The following is a 13,046-nucleotide window of genomic DNA, read 5'->3' as shown; positions in this document are numbered from 1 at the left end:
GTCTACACCAAGAACCAGCCCACAATTAGGCGTGAATAATGACTCTGTTGAGGTCCGACTTTATTGCTTTTGGCCAAAGGCCTTTTGCAGAAATAACTCTGCAGCTCCCTTCGAGGGAAGGTTTTGTCCACAGCCAAGACAAAAGAACAAAGAACAGAGGTGGGAAGAACTGTATCTGATTCTTGTTTCCCTTAAACACCCAGGAAGGGTAGCAGGTGTGGCCTACCGGGAAAGCGTGGGCTGAGGGCAGGTGATGTGCAGCCTCACCTATGCCAGGCGGCCACTCCTGCTCCCACCGTTGTGGTCTTTACTCTGATCTTCACATGGACCCCGCTCGTTCCTACCACAGGGCCTTTGCATGTGCTTTTTCCCTTGCTTAGAAAGCATTGCGCCCACGACTGACTTCTCTACCCCTCTTCTGGTGTCAGTCCAGACACCACCTCCTAGAGGCCTCCCCAAATTTACTCTATCTTGTCATCCTGACAACTCCTTACCAGGCTCTTAAGATCATCTGGAATTCATCTTCATTCGTTAGATATCTACCTCCCCCACCAGAATGTCAACTCCTTCAAGACAGAGGCCTGGCCTGCCTCAGGTTCACTGCTGTTACCCAGCATTCCACACAGCACTGGCACAGAGTAGGTGCTCAGAAAATACAACACAGCTGTAAAGGGTAGCAAATGGGCCCCCAGGCAAGCTCCAGGGGAGCTCTGTTTGGCCTGCTCAGTGTTTAAAATGTAGTGACTATTGTGATTTTGCAAATGGCCCGTCCAGCAGGGCACTCCCCACCCCTCCCTGTGACCCTAAACCCTGTCACTCCCTCACGTCTCTAGCCTGGGCCCTGCAGGCATTTGAGTTTGTGTTTCACTTTAGACAAAGGCCACCACGAAGGTGTCACAGGTGACCATTACAACATCAGCCCACCTGCCTCCAGCCCACCCAGTCCCACTGAGTGGATTGAGTCTTGGTTCCTGGTGGGCAGGACCCAGGAGTCCTCCTCTTAGGAGTCCCTGCCCCAGCCATTAATGACGTTGAACTTCCTCGTGCTCTCTTTTGAGCCTCTGAGTCATCAAGGAGGCCTGCTCCCCTTGCAAGAAAATGTCCAGTGTCCTTGGCAAGCAGGAATTTAACCGTAATGTCACTGTATTTGTTTCTCTGTGCTGCTGTCTGTTTATGGCTGGGGTTCTCATCTGGGGCTGATTTTGCCACCACCCCCCCACCAGGGGACATTAGGCAATATCTGGAGACATTTTTTACCGTCACCACTGGGGGTGGGTGCCTCTTGCGTCTAACAGGTGGCTGTCAGGGACTCTGCTCAACGCCCTGCAACGCACACCCGTTGCAGAGGATGACGCAGCCCGGATGTCAGCAGTGCCCAAGTCGAAAGACGCCGGTTTAGGGCAGGCAGCGCTCATTCCCTGCGGAGGGATAAAACTGCGTCCGTAACTGCATTTACTGAAATAAGGAAGGGGGTGAACAGAAGACTATCTGGCACAAACACGAGTGCAGGTGACAAGCAGAACTTCCGATACCCTGACATACTGGGTGCTGGGGTCAAGGTCAGTCAGGTCGCCCTTTTGGGAGCGGAGCAGACCGTTAGCTCCACACCAGAAGCCCCTGCCCACCTTGCTAGAACATTCCTGGTAGCTGCCTATCAAACCCTAGCGGTCGATTCTGAGAGAAGCAATGTGCCCTCAGGCCGAGTTCTGGAAAGTGAGGAGCTCTTTGCAGCTCTCCTGCCCAGCCAGGCTGTGTTACGTCCCTCCCAACCCAGCCCAGCAGCCCCCAGCTGAAGTCTCCCACCAGGACAAGCCAGCAGCCCACCCGATGCAACCAGGCATGACAGCCTCGTGGCCTGGGCAGCCTCCCAGTGGACGATGACCCTGAGCAGAGGGTCACGGCCCACATCAACAGGAGGAAAGGACCGGGGAAGTGAAGGCCAGTTCCCCAAAATCAGATCACCCACTTCTGTTTGGGTTCCTGTGTTGAGGAGGTGGCTTCCTTTCTACTTACAAAGAAGAGACTTTTTAAAAAGCAGGAATAAGCCAATGTTTTCAATGCAGATCTAACTGGGGCACCTCTGTTCTCTAAAGTGGCACAGGAGGAGAGGCAGTTACCGCGCGTTCATGCCTGGGGCCAGCTCGCTTTCTGCCTCTTCTGCTCCTTTCAGAATCAGCTGAGCACAGGCCCCATTGATCTAACCCCTTTGGGTCATTCACAAAAGAGGAGAGGGGTTGGGAGAGCCTTCCGGTCACCCCAGGACTTCCTGAGGCTCGGGGATCTTTGATATGGGCGTGGGCACAAACTCCAAAGCTTGGCAGGTGCAGACAGATGGAATCTGACTCAGATGCCGTTTCACTTCCTAGAAGGGTGACGTGTACAGGGGAGAGGCTGCCACCCCCTGCTGTGCCCAGGCCTCTGTGACTTGGCAGGGCCTCCTGTGTTTTCTCGGGCCCACAAGGTAACCCCGACGTGTGCACCTCCAGAGCGGTCTTCTCCTTCCTCTGCTTGGAGGCAGGGCATGCCCCGTGTCCCCTCCATGAATCTGGCCAGGCTCGCCTATCACTGGTGACCAGTAGAATGGTGGGAGTAATGCTGGGGACAGCAGAAAAGATGAGGTTCGGTCAGAAGAGATGAGGTTGGGACTTCCCTGGTAGACCAGTGGTTAAGACTCCAAGCTCCCAAGGCAGGGGACCTGCGTTTGATCCCTGATTGGGGTACTAGATCCCACATGCTGCAATTAAGACCCAGTACAGCCAAATAAATTTTTTAAAAAAGGAAAGTCCCACCTGGGCTGGTGGGACGCTCACTTTTGGAGCCCTAAGCTGCTGCAGAAGAAATCAGTCACCAGCCTGGGGCCGCCATGCTGTGAGGAAGCCCAGGCCACATGGAGAAGCCCCCTCCCACCCCCGGCCCGAGGCTCCAGCCCACTGCCACCAAACTGAGGATTCAAGTCCCCAGCTTTTGCATCTTTTCAGCTGTGGCCTCAGGCACAATAAAGCAGAGACCAGCCCTTTCTGCTGCGTCCCTCTGAAGAGAGCAGACCTTGGATGAGGCCAGGAGAGGGAGGCCTGCCGCGGGGAGGGGGGGAGGAGGGAGGACCTCCCTGTCTGCTTCAGGCTCCACCGGTCCCGAGGCCCAGGCTGCGCCCGGGGAACAGTCTGTTTCTCTTGGCAGGGGAGGAACCTGGGGCGGATCAGAACCAGAATTCAGGACTCCCACGCCCACATTTCTTCCCCTTTTCTGCACCACCTTCCTCGCGTCAGCAAATAAGGAGGAGGAAGGTCTGCCTGTGCTAAGGCAGAGCGGGGCCCAGGCCAGGCGCTAGTGGCCATGTCGTCTCGTCAGGTCTCTGTCCACGGAGGCAGGCGGTGCCCGGGAAGCCACCTGAGTCAACTCTCTGCCCCCAGCCTGCTCTACCAGGCGGGCTCATTCGGTTGCAAGTGACCGAGAAAGCAGTTCCGAGTGACCTAAGAGAACGAGAGAATTTGATTCATGTCCTCAGAGAGTCCAAGTGTGAGAAAGTGACCCTGAAAGAAAGAAGAGACCTCAGAGCCGTTGAAGGACATAGAAGAATCCCTGGGTGCCTGAAACAAAGACCCCAGAGGTGACTCTTCCTCCTTCGGGCTTAGCCGGATCCATGGTCTCGAATGTTGGCAAAACCCAAGAACGTTCTATTTCGAAGCTGTGTTTTCTTCTACGTGTTGTCTTTATTCCTACTCGACATGAGGTGAGATGGCATCAGAGACATCTCTCATCCTCGTGGTGGACCGACATGGACCAAGTTAGCCAGCTGGAAATAAGAGGAACCTCTTCCTAGTCAGACCAAAGCATCTGGATTACTCTGCTGGGCTGGTCACTGAGGCAGGGGGTTCAGAAGGCTCGGATGGGCTCAGGTCTGATATGGGCTCTGCTCAGATATTTGAGTGTGTGAATTATATGGTCCCTCACTTGGTATGCAAAACACTTTGATGCTCAGCTTCTCAAGACTTCAAGTATATCGTTTTTAAACTTTCTTTGAGCTTGCTGTATAATCCATGACCCCATTCTAAGAGTTCACTTGTGGTTTATTGTTACTTCCGATCATGTTTCTGACACTTCTCACCATTCGCTGGACTCTTTGACTCCAGCTTCTGATATGTTGACTCCTTAGAATGTCAGCTCCATGAGGGCAGATACTTTTTTTCCCCACTGTTTTATATGCAGTGCCAAGAACTATGCCTGGCAAAGAGCAGGCGTTCGAGAATCTCTTGGCACCTGAATAGTTGTGCGGGCAACTGGGTTCTTGGGCTCTTCTCTTTATGCCCTAATTTCCTTTCCAGATCCTGAGCCCTTGTCTTGAAATGTGATCTTTCCCTCCATCCTCTAAGGACCCTTCTATTTCCTGTCCTGTGGGCTTGGTTCTCTGCCTCCTGCTGAAATTCCAAGGACAGTTACAGAGAGCCACCTGACCCTTGGACTTTGGTCGGGGAGACAGAGTCTGTGGCCTGTAGATTGCAGGAGCTCCTGTCCTTTCTTTGACAGCCCTGGAGAGGAGGAGGGAAGGACGGCCAAGCTTCCTCTTCCCAGAAAAGGGCGATACGAGGGGGATGTAAGGTTTACCAGATGTGTGCGTGTCATCCTCTGTCTAGACAGTTTCTAGGCTCGCGAGTTTCGGGACCACACATCTCACTCCTCCCGCACCGCCTGCTACTTGCTGAAGCTATTTCCCCTGCCTGAGGCACTCTGTCCTCCATGCCTTCTTCAGAGTCCACTCAAATCCTGTGGATTTTTCAGAACTTTGCTCCTCTTAGGCATCTCAAACTTTTCTCTGTAAGGACTCCTCCACGCAGCCATCCCTGCCTGCCCGCAGATCAGCAGTTCCCCCTTTTTCTTCCTGTTTCTACAACACACTTAACCTCAGCTTCTAGTATCATATGTCAGTTTCCAAGTAAACGGAGGCGTCAAGAGAGGACTCTGAGGTCAGGATATCTGGGTGTAAATCTCAGGCATGCTATCTGCTTGCTTTATCAGCACAGGTGCCCTGCAGGAAACAGATGGTGCCTCCCACAGAGATGTAAAATGAATAATACAGATCTCTGGGGCTAGGGGACAGTGGGGACCATTCGCTGGAACCTGGCAAGGGCCCCCCACAGGAGCTGTGGCCTTCAGTAGAGTAATAGAGGGATATGCTCAGTTCCTAGCAACTGGGCAGGGAAGATACCTGGAAATTACCCAGGCCTTTCTCTCCTCCCATCCTCCCTTCCCTGGGCAGCATTTCCTTTAGCCAAACCCAGCCAGGAGCCAGAGAGCACAGAGCTCGTTGATGGTCCAGCCAACTGAACCTCCTGGGGCACAGGGAAGACAGGAGAGGAAACGGGGAGGGGGTCAGTCAAAGTATAATACTCAGCATCCAAGCAGCACGACCTTGGGAAAGTTCTTGAACCTCTCCATGCCTCAGCTTCCTCACCCACAATTGGAGCATCCTAACGTTGTTGTAAGGTGACCTGAGTTAACACAGGAAGAGTGTTTAGTATTGGCTGGATTCTGCAATAAGCACATCATTTAAATTTTAAATCTAACTTAAAATTTAATTGCAGTTCGTCCTCATTATTCTTTCAGGGTATTTACTGTGTTGATCTGGGCATTTCCTGTTGCAAATGACAGCCCCAATTCAGATCAGCTTAAGCAACAAAGGGCACTTGTTTGAACCTGTAGCTGGCTCCAAGGTGCAACTTGGTTCAGCCCACCAACACCAGCCTCCTCTCTCAGGCTCCAGTTGGTAGCTGGGCTGGGCTGGGCTCACACCTTCCCAGCACTCAGTACCCACCCTGCTGTTTCTTACTTCTCTCTCATTGACCAAGCTTGGATCATGTGTCTGTGTCTGGGCCAATCACTGGAACTAAAGAGATGGAATGTGCTGACTGGATCCACTTGGGTCACATGTTCTATCCTACCTTCAAATTGCACATAAGCAGAAAAAGGGAGTGGTCAGTGCCCCCATGTGAGTTTCCCTGGTGGCTCAGATGGTAAAGAATCTGCCTACAATGCAAGAGACCCGGGTTCAATCCCTGGGTTGGGAAGATCCCCTGGAGAAGGGAATGGCAACCCTCCAGTATTCTTGCCTGGAAAATTCCAGGGACAGAGGAGCTTGGCAGGCTACAGTCCGTGGGATCGCAAAGAGTTGGACACCATCGCGCAACTCTCTTTTCAGTGCCTCCAAGCACAGCTAGGGTCCTGTTATGAGAAGGGAGAAAATTCTTTGCCAAGTCAGTATTATTTTCAATGTCTGCTGTGTCCCAAGCACTGTTTTAGGTGTTGGGATGGGCTTCCCTCGTGGCTCTGATGGTAAAGAATCCACCTGCAATGCAGGAGACCTGGATTCGATCCCTGGGGTGGGATTATTCCCTGGAGAAGAGAACGGCTATCCACTCCAGTGTTTTTGCCTGGAGAATTCCATGGACAGAGGAGCCTGGCGGACTATAGTCCATAGGATCACAAAGAGTCCACACGACTGAGTGACTAATGATACAGATGTGAACAGAGCTGACAAAAATCCATACCATTGAGGCACTGACATTCTTGTTGGAGAGACTGACAAAAAAATAAGTAAAATATGTAGCTGTCAGAGGTGGTAGGTGCTCCTAGGGAGGGAAGAGCTTTATGTTTTTAACCTGCAGAGGCGAAATTTGAGCAAAGACCTGAAGGAGGTGAGGAAAGGGCCATGAAGAGATCTGAATGAAGGCTCTGGGAAGCAAGACTAGTACATTCAAAGGCCCTGGGGTGGGGACATGCCTGCCTTGTCCTAGGAGCAGCACGGGTGCCATGTGACCAGAGTCAAGTGGGGAAGGGGGGGGGGGGAATGGAGGTGATGAGGTCAGAAGGGGACGGACAGAAGGCATTTGGGTCTTCTAGGCCTTTTGGAGGGTTTGGGAGTTTTATTTGGCATGAGGTGGGAGCCCTGGAGGGCTTTTCTATGGAGGAAGACAAACTTTTGTCTTTAACAGGATCCTTCTGCCTGCTTGATAGAAGGAGCTGAGTGTGAAAGCAGGGAAAACAGTTAGGCTGTCATAACCCAGACAGGATTACCCTACCACATAACCCTAGATACTTATTTGTAAAGTGAGTGAAGGAAGACGTGGCTCAGGGTCTGGCTCTCTGGATCACCTAGGAGGGTCCCCAGGTCTGGGACAGGGGCTCTGGGGATCTCCACATCCCAGTTTCCTTTCTTCTCACCTCCTGTCCGATCAACTCCTCCTTCTGCTTCTGCCCACTTCTTCCTCTCCACTCCCTCTCCCTGGGCGGTCCGATTGCTCCCGAACTCTTCTCAGTCACTCTTGTCGAGTTTGGGGATCCTCAGAGGAAAACAGCCATGTGGGTCTTCCCAGACAGGCCTGCGTGAGGTCCCAGGCATTTCCCCAAAGCTGTGATGCTGAGACCTCCTCCTCTCTGCAAAATCAGATAAATCCAGAAGCAGGAGTGATATTTCTGAACACTCAAGGCATTCGGCTTTTCCAATGATGTCTTCTTGGGCCGATTTGGCTTTGCCAAGGTCTGTGAGAAAGACACAGGACAAAGGGCAGGAAGGGAATCCAGCTGGTGGGACTAAGCAGAGCGGTCCAAGGGATGGACAAAGTGTCGCTCAGCTAGGGTTGCACAGATTCACCAGATATGCTCTCACTTCAGCCTCTCTGAATCTTTATGAAGGAGAAAAATGGAAGCAGAATCCCTTGTGTCATTTTAATTGATTTCTCCAGCATCCAGAGAGAGGCTGGCACCAGGCCAGGGGAAGTGGGAGCTGGGGGAATTCATCAAAAATCGACCTACTGATGACTTGATCTGATGAAGCAATTAGCTCCTGTTATTCTCTGATCTCTGCTCATGGAGTTTTGACTCCCATCCAGAGGATCAGCATCCTTGCTGGAAGGTTAGAGCTGCCCGGGAACGGAGGGGAACAGTGTAAGGATCCCAAGGAAGAGTCCAGTCGACTGTATCCCCCAGCTCCAACCACCATCTGGCCCAGGCCCCCCATACCTCCGTATCAAAGGCCCAGAACCAAAAAGACCCTCCAAGAGCACCTGCTCCTGCTGCTTCAGAGGCAAATGAAGAAACTGAGGTTGGGAGACCTTTAGAAAGTTACCCCGAAATCTGCTTCCAGGAGGTTCTCGTTGAGCTGCTGACTCCAGCCAGACTGGGTTTGAATCCCACCTCTGCCCTTTATTTAGCCAAATGATCATGGGAGAGTGCTTTTATTATAATTCTCTGTGCCTCAGCCTCTTCATCCATAAAATGGGTATAATATCGATGGGCAGATATGCTTATTAAACAAGTTGATATGTGTGTAAAATGAGAGTTGCTGTTTGTAGGGCATCCCTTAGAAATTCTCTCGCTATTATTTTATTGCTCAATGTCCATCTGAAGGACACTATAGGTTATAACAAGATACAGAATATAGTTCCCTGTTCTATAGAGTAAATCCTTGTTGTTTATTTTATATATAGTGGTGTGTATCTGTTAATTCCACACTCCTAATGTGTCCCTCGCCCCTCCCATTTCCCTTTGGGTAACCATAAGTTTGTTTTCTATGTCTGTGAGTCTGCTCCTGTTTCATAAATAAGGTCATTTGTATCAGCTTTTTAGATTCCACATTAAGTGATACCATATGATATTTATCTTTCTCTGACTTGCTTCACTTAGTATAACAATCTTTAGGTTCATCTCTGTTGCTGCAAGTGGCATTACTTCCTTCTTTTTTGTGGCTGAGTAGTATTGCATGGTATAATATATCCCACATCTTTATCCATTCGTCTGTTGATGGACATTTAAGCTGTTTCCATGTCTTGGCTATTGTGAATAGTGCTGCTATGAACATAGAATGCATGTATCTTTTTTAATTATAGTTTTTTCCAAGTGTATGTCCAGGAGCAGGATTGCAGGATCATATGGTAACTCTTTTTTAAGGTTTTAAGGAACTTCCATACTGTTTCCCACAGTGGTGCAACAATTTGCATCCCCACCAACAGTGCAGAAGGGTTCCCTTTTTTCCATGCCCTCTCCAGCATTCATTTTTTGTAGATTTTTGATGATGGCCATTCTGAAAAGTATGAAGTGATACCTCATTGTAGTTTTGATTTGCATTTCTCTAATAATTAGCGACACGAAGCACCTTTTGAGGTGCCTCTTGGCCATCTGTATGTCTTCTTTGAAGAAATGTCTATTTAGGTCTCCTGCTCATTTTGTGATTGGGTTGTTTGCTTTTGTCGTTGTTCAGTCACCAAGTCATGTCCGACTCTTCGCGATCCCATGGACTGTAGCATGCCAGCCTTCCCTGTTTGCTTTGTGAATGTCCGTTTGAGTGGGCCAACTGGTGTACCAGTCAAGCGCACATTTCAAGTACAAAACACAAAGCAGTCTTCTTCGTTTCCTGAAGTGGGGTGGGACATGGACTGATAACATGATTTGAGGACCCCATCCCATGATCTGGGGTAACTCAGGACCATTAGAGTCTTGGGCATGTCTCCTTTGAACCCTCTCAAGCCTCCCATTACCTCCAGCAGAAAGTCTCCCGATGGTGCTAATGTGCTTTGTCACCTTTCAACACCTGCTAATTTCCCCGCAAACAGAGAGACAGTGCAGATGTGGGAGCCGCCAGCCCAGGGCTCAGCTTAAAGCATTAAATGTGAACTAGAAGCTGTTAGATAGAGAAGCCCCGTTTCTTCTCTCTTTGACTTTGTGTGGTTAGTTCTACAGGGAAGGGACGCAGCTATTTTATTTATCCTTGGGTAGAAAGTTTTCTTTTTCAAAATACTGTGTTTATGCCTTTTTTTAAAAAAAAGGATTCTTTTGATGTGGACCATTTTTAAAGTCTTTACTGAATTTGTTACAATATTGTTTCTGTTTCATATTTTGGTTTTTTGGCCACGATGCATGTGGGATCTTAGCTGCAGACCAGGGATTGAACCTGCAGCCCCCACACTGGAAGGCAGAATCTTATCTAAGTGACAGAAAAAAGCCATGGGTCTGAGAGCAATTGGGAGGATGGGGGAGAGGTGGGCAGGGGCTGGATCACACCACCACCCCGGTAAGGCTTGGTGGGAGTTTGCATTTTGTACCTGGAGCCATGAGAAGCCGGGGGAGGGTCTGAATGGGTGAGTGACAGGGCTGGGACTCTGGTGAGCTGATCACCTTGCACTTGTCCACCTGGAGTGAGAGCCCCTTCAGACCTGGGCCCTGAGAACCTCCCTGGGCTCGCCTTACCCAGGCCTTGTGAGTTGTATGTTTGGATCTGAATTTTAGGAAGACCCTGCTGGCTGCCTCCGAGAGGATGGAGGTGGGAACAGCGGGTTGGGGAGGAAGTGGGATTCCCTGTAGGCAGCTGGTGCCATCCCCGGGTGGGGTCACACAGGCACACAGCCCCCTCTGCAGACCCTGGGGTCCTTGGTGAGTTCCCTGAGCCATGGCTTGGGGTGAGGCAGGGTTCCCTGCGACAGCAGGGGCAGACGGAGTCCTTCAAGGTCGTGGGGACGGTGACTCAGGCCAACAAGGTTGGTTTCCTCCCAACACGTCTGCTTGCTCGCTCTTTCTCTCGTTTTAAATAGATGAGACCAAAAGTCTATATCTGGACAGGACTTGAAGGCTCATTTCCTCAAGAAGTAAAAAATGACTGCAGAGAGCAAAGAGCCAAGCGAGATCGGAGACCCGCCTGATTCCAGTTTAGCCGGCCCGCCTTCCTTCCCCCACCTTTTGCTGGTGACCCCACCTGACCCGCAGGCAAGGGCTGACCGGGATCACAGGGGACTGTGACAGCTTCTCCCTCAGCTTCTGAGTTCTCAGTTTTCTCTGTTGTCATTTTGTTTTGCAACTTAAAACCAATATGGACATCTTACCCCATCACAGGACCTGTTGACAGGGGACCTTTGTGAACACCACCCACCCCCCCGCCTTGGGTTGAGTTCTGCCATAGTCATGTCTCCCCATTTTATTCATGGGGAAACTGAGGTTCCTCACTGGCTTATTGATGAGGAGACCCGGCTGGTGAGTGATGGGGCCGGGACTGAAATAGAGAGTCGCCTGGCCCGCAGCATCAGCCCTGAGAGCTGGGAGGGCATCTGCTCATCTCTGTATCCTCCGTGGCGCTGGCAGAGAGGAGATGACCAGAAATGTCTGCTCTCCCAGGCCTTCTCGTTTCCTTTCACTGCGGGCTGATTTGTCTTGCGTTGGTTGGAGGGTTCAGAGGCAGGCTGACCACCTGACTTCAGACCTGGGCTCACACAGACACATTCAGCGGATGACTGAGTCCAGGGGAGGAATGCTGTCTGCAGAAGTGGTCTCCAGAGGCTTTCCTGCCCGCCTCTTCCCTGAGCCAGTTGCAAATAACTTTTCTTGTAACTTTAACTGAATTGGGTTTTTGCTCCGCTGTAGCTATCGCTGATCAAAGAAGCTCTCGCTGCCCCTGCCAGAAGCCATCGAAGAAATCATGGTGCAACCTGTGGTCTGATTCACTTCCTCTTCCTCTAGGTCCGTGAGTAGAGAGGGGAGAGAGACAAACCCGCGGAGCACAGCTCCAGACTCCTGCATCCCGCCAGAAGCAAGGGGATCCGCGGAAATCTAACATGGCCCCCCCTGGCGTCCTGCTTTGCTTGCTGTCTGCAGCAGTCTTCTCTCTCCTGGACGGAAGTGCGGCCTTCCTGTCCCACCACCGCCTGAAAGGCCGGTTTCAGAGGGATCGCAGAAACATTCGCCCCAACATCATCCTCGTGCTGACGGACGACCAGGACGTGGAGCTTGGTAAGCGCCCAGCTGCTGGCAGGCTGCATCCCCCAGGCTCACCGTGCTGGGCCTCAGGCTCCTGACACAGATGCTCCAGTTGACCCTGCAGAGTTGACGTCTAATGGACTGAACTGAGTCCCAGGGGTGGCCCCGCACACGGGGATGCACAGCCGGGTCCTCAAGGTTAGGGGTCTCTAACCTTTTCCTAATGCAGAACCATTCCTAGATTCCTCCAAAGTCCTAGGGAAAAGAGATGTTAAGACCAGTTGATGGCTTTTTGTCCAGTTTCTACTGAGAACCTACTACATTCCAGGCCACATTGTAGGACCTGGAACTTCAGTAATGAGTCAGGCAGGCACAGTCTCTAGTCTGATGGGATGCGGGAGACAGATAATCAAGGTCATTGCTAGTTCATATGGAAGATCATTTCAAGAAGGGAGAAACGCTGTGGGGTAACTGTAGAGGATTCTGGCTTGCAGTGATGGTCAGAGCTACTTTGGATTAGTAATCAAGGAGGGCCTCTCAGAGGAGGTGATATTTGAGCTGATGCTGAACAAAAAGGGGGAGTCAGCCTGGGCAGTATGTGTGTGTGTTTTAGGTGTGTGTACACATACACATGCAAATGTGGACCCCTGTTCCACCCATCTTAACAGGTGGCACCAGTCTTAACCCAAGGAAGGGTGGGCTCAGCCTTCCTTGGTGGCATCTCAGGACAGGGAGTGTGGCTGCTATTGCTAATGACTCGACTCACTTCACAGGGATAGTGGCTTAGGAGGGTGAGGGCGGTCGCCTCTCATCCTGAACTGTTTCCCCTCTGGTCCTGCAGGCTCTGGGTAGAGCGGGTGAGGAGGAGGGCCCTTGCCGAGATGGGGCTCATTTACAGCAAGATGCCCTCCCTGATCGCTCACACAGCCCCCAGCTCCCCGGGCCGTGTCCTTGCTTCACTGTGTAAACCCTCCTGGACTCCTCCCTCTCCCTCCTAAGGAGTCCCTGGGCTCCTCCACCCAGCTGGACACTTCATCTTCATGAGGCATCTCTCGCCACATTTTCATTCACGTGCGAAGAAGTCTCCATCCATGAGGCCACCAGGAGTGAGGCCCCCAGAGTCAATCGGCTGGACCTTCTGCTCCCTGGGGTCAAATTCCACTTACATTTCCAGCTCACCTTGGGGGGTGGCTCTCAGTGTCAGCCCTCTTTCTCCTTCACTTGAGTCTTCTCCCATTTCGAATTCACTGATTTTACTGTTTCCATTTCTCCACATTAAACCCCACACAGCGCTACCCTTGAGATCCATCAGG

The 13,046-nt window shown here is 51.4% G+C and overlaps 1 protein-coding gene across 12 annotated transcripts in view; it reads left to right on the top strand.

Annotated features, from left to right (window-relative positions):
- The window catches only part of SULF2 (sulfatase 2), a 130,303-nt gene that overhangs the window by 15,595 nt on the left and 101,662 nt on the right, over positions 1-13,046 (top strand). For all 12 annotated transcript variants that reach the window (XM_081559095.1, XM_081559098.1, XM_081559091.1 and 9 more), the window contains exon 2: positions 11,497-11,766. In XM_081559095.1, coding sequence (XP_081415221.1) covers positions 11,592-11,766 — 175 coding nt within the window. In that variant the 5' untranslated portion in view covers positions 11,497-11,591. The remainder of the gene's footprint in view (positions 1-11,496; positions 11,767-13,046) is intronic.

The sequence above is a fragment of the Giraffa tippelskirchi genome, chromosome 13 (genome assembly GCF_054371585.1).
Source record: "Giraffa tippelskirchi isolate mGirTip1 chromosome 13, T2T-mGirTip1v1.2.pri, whole genome shotgun sequence".
In the NCBI taxonomy this organism is placed as follows: Eukaryota; Metazoa; Chordata; class Mammalia; order Artiodactyla; family Giraffidae; genus Giraffa; species Giraffa tippelskirchi.
The sequence above is the reverse complement of the archived record's forward strand: the minus strand, read 5'-3'. Positions and strand labels throughout refer to the sequence as shown.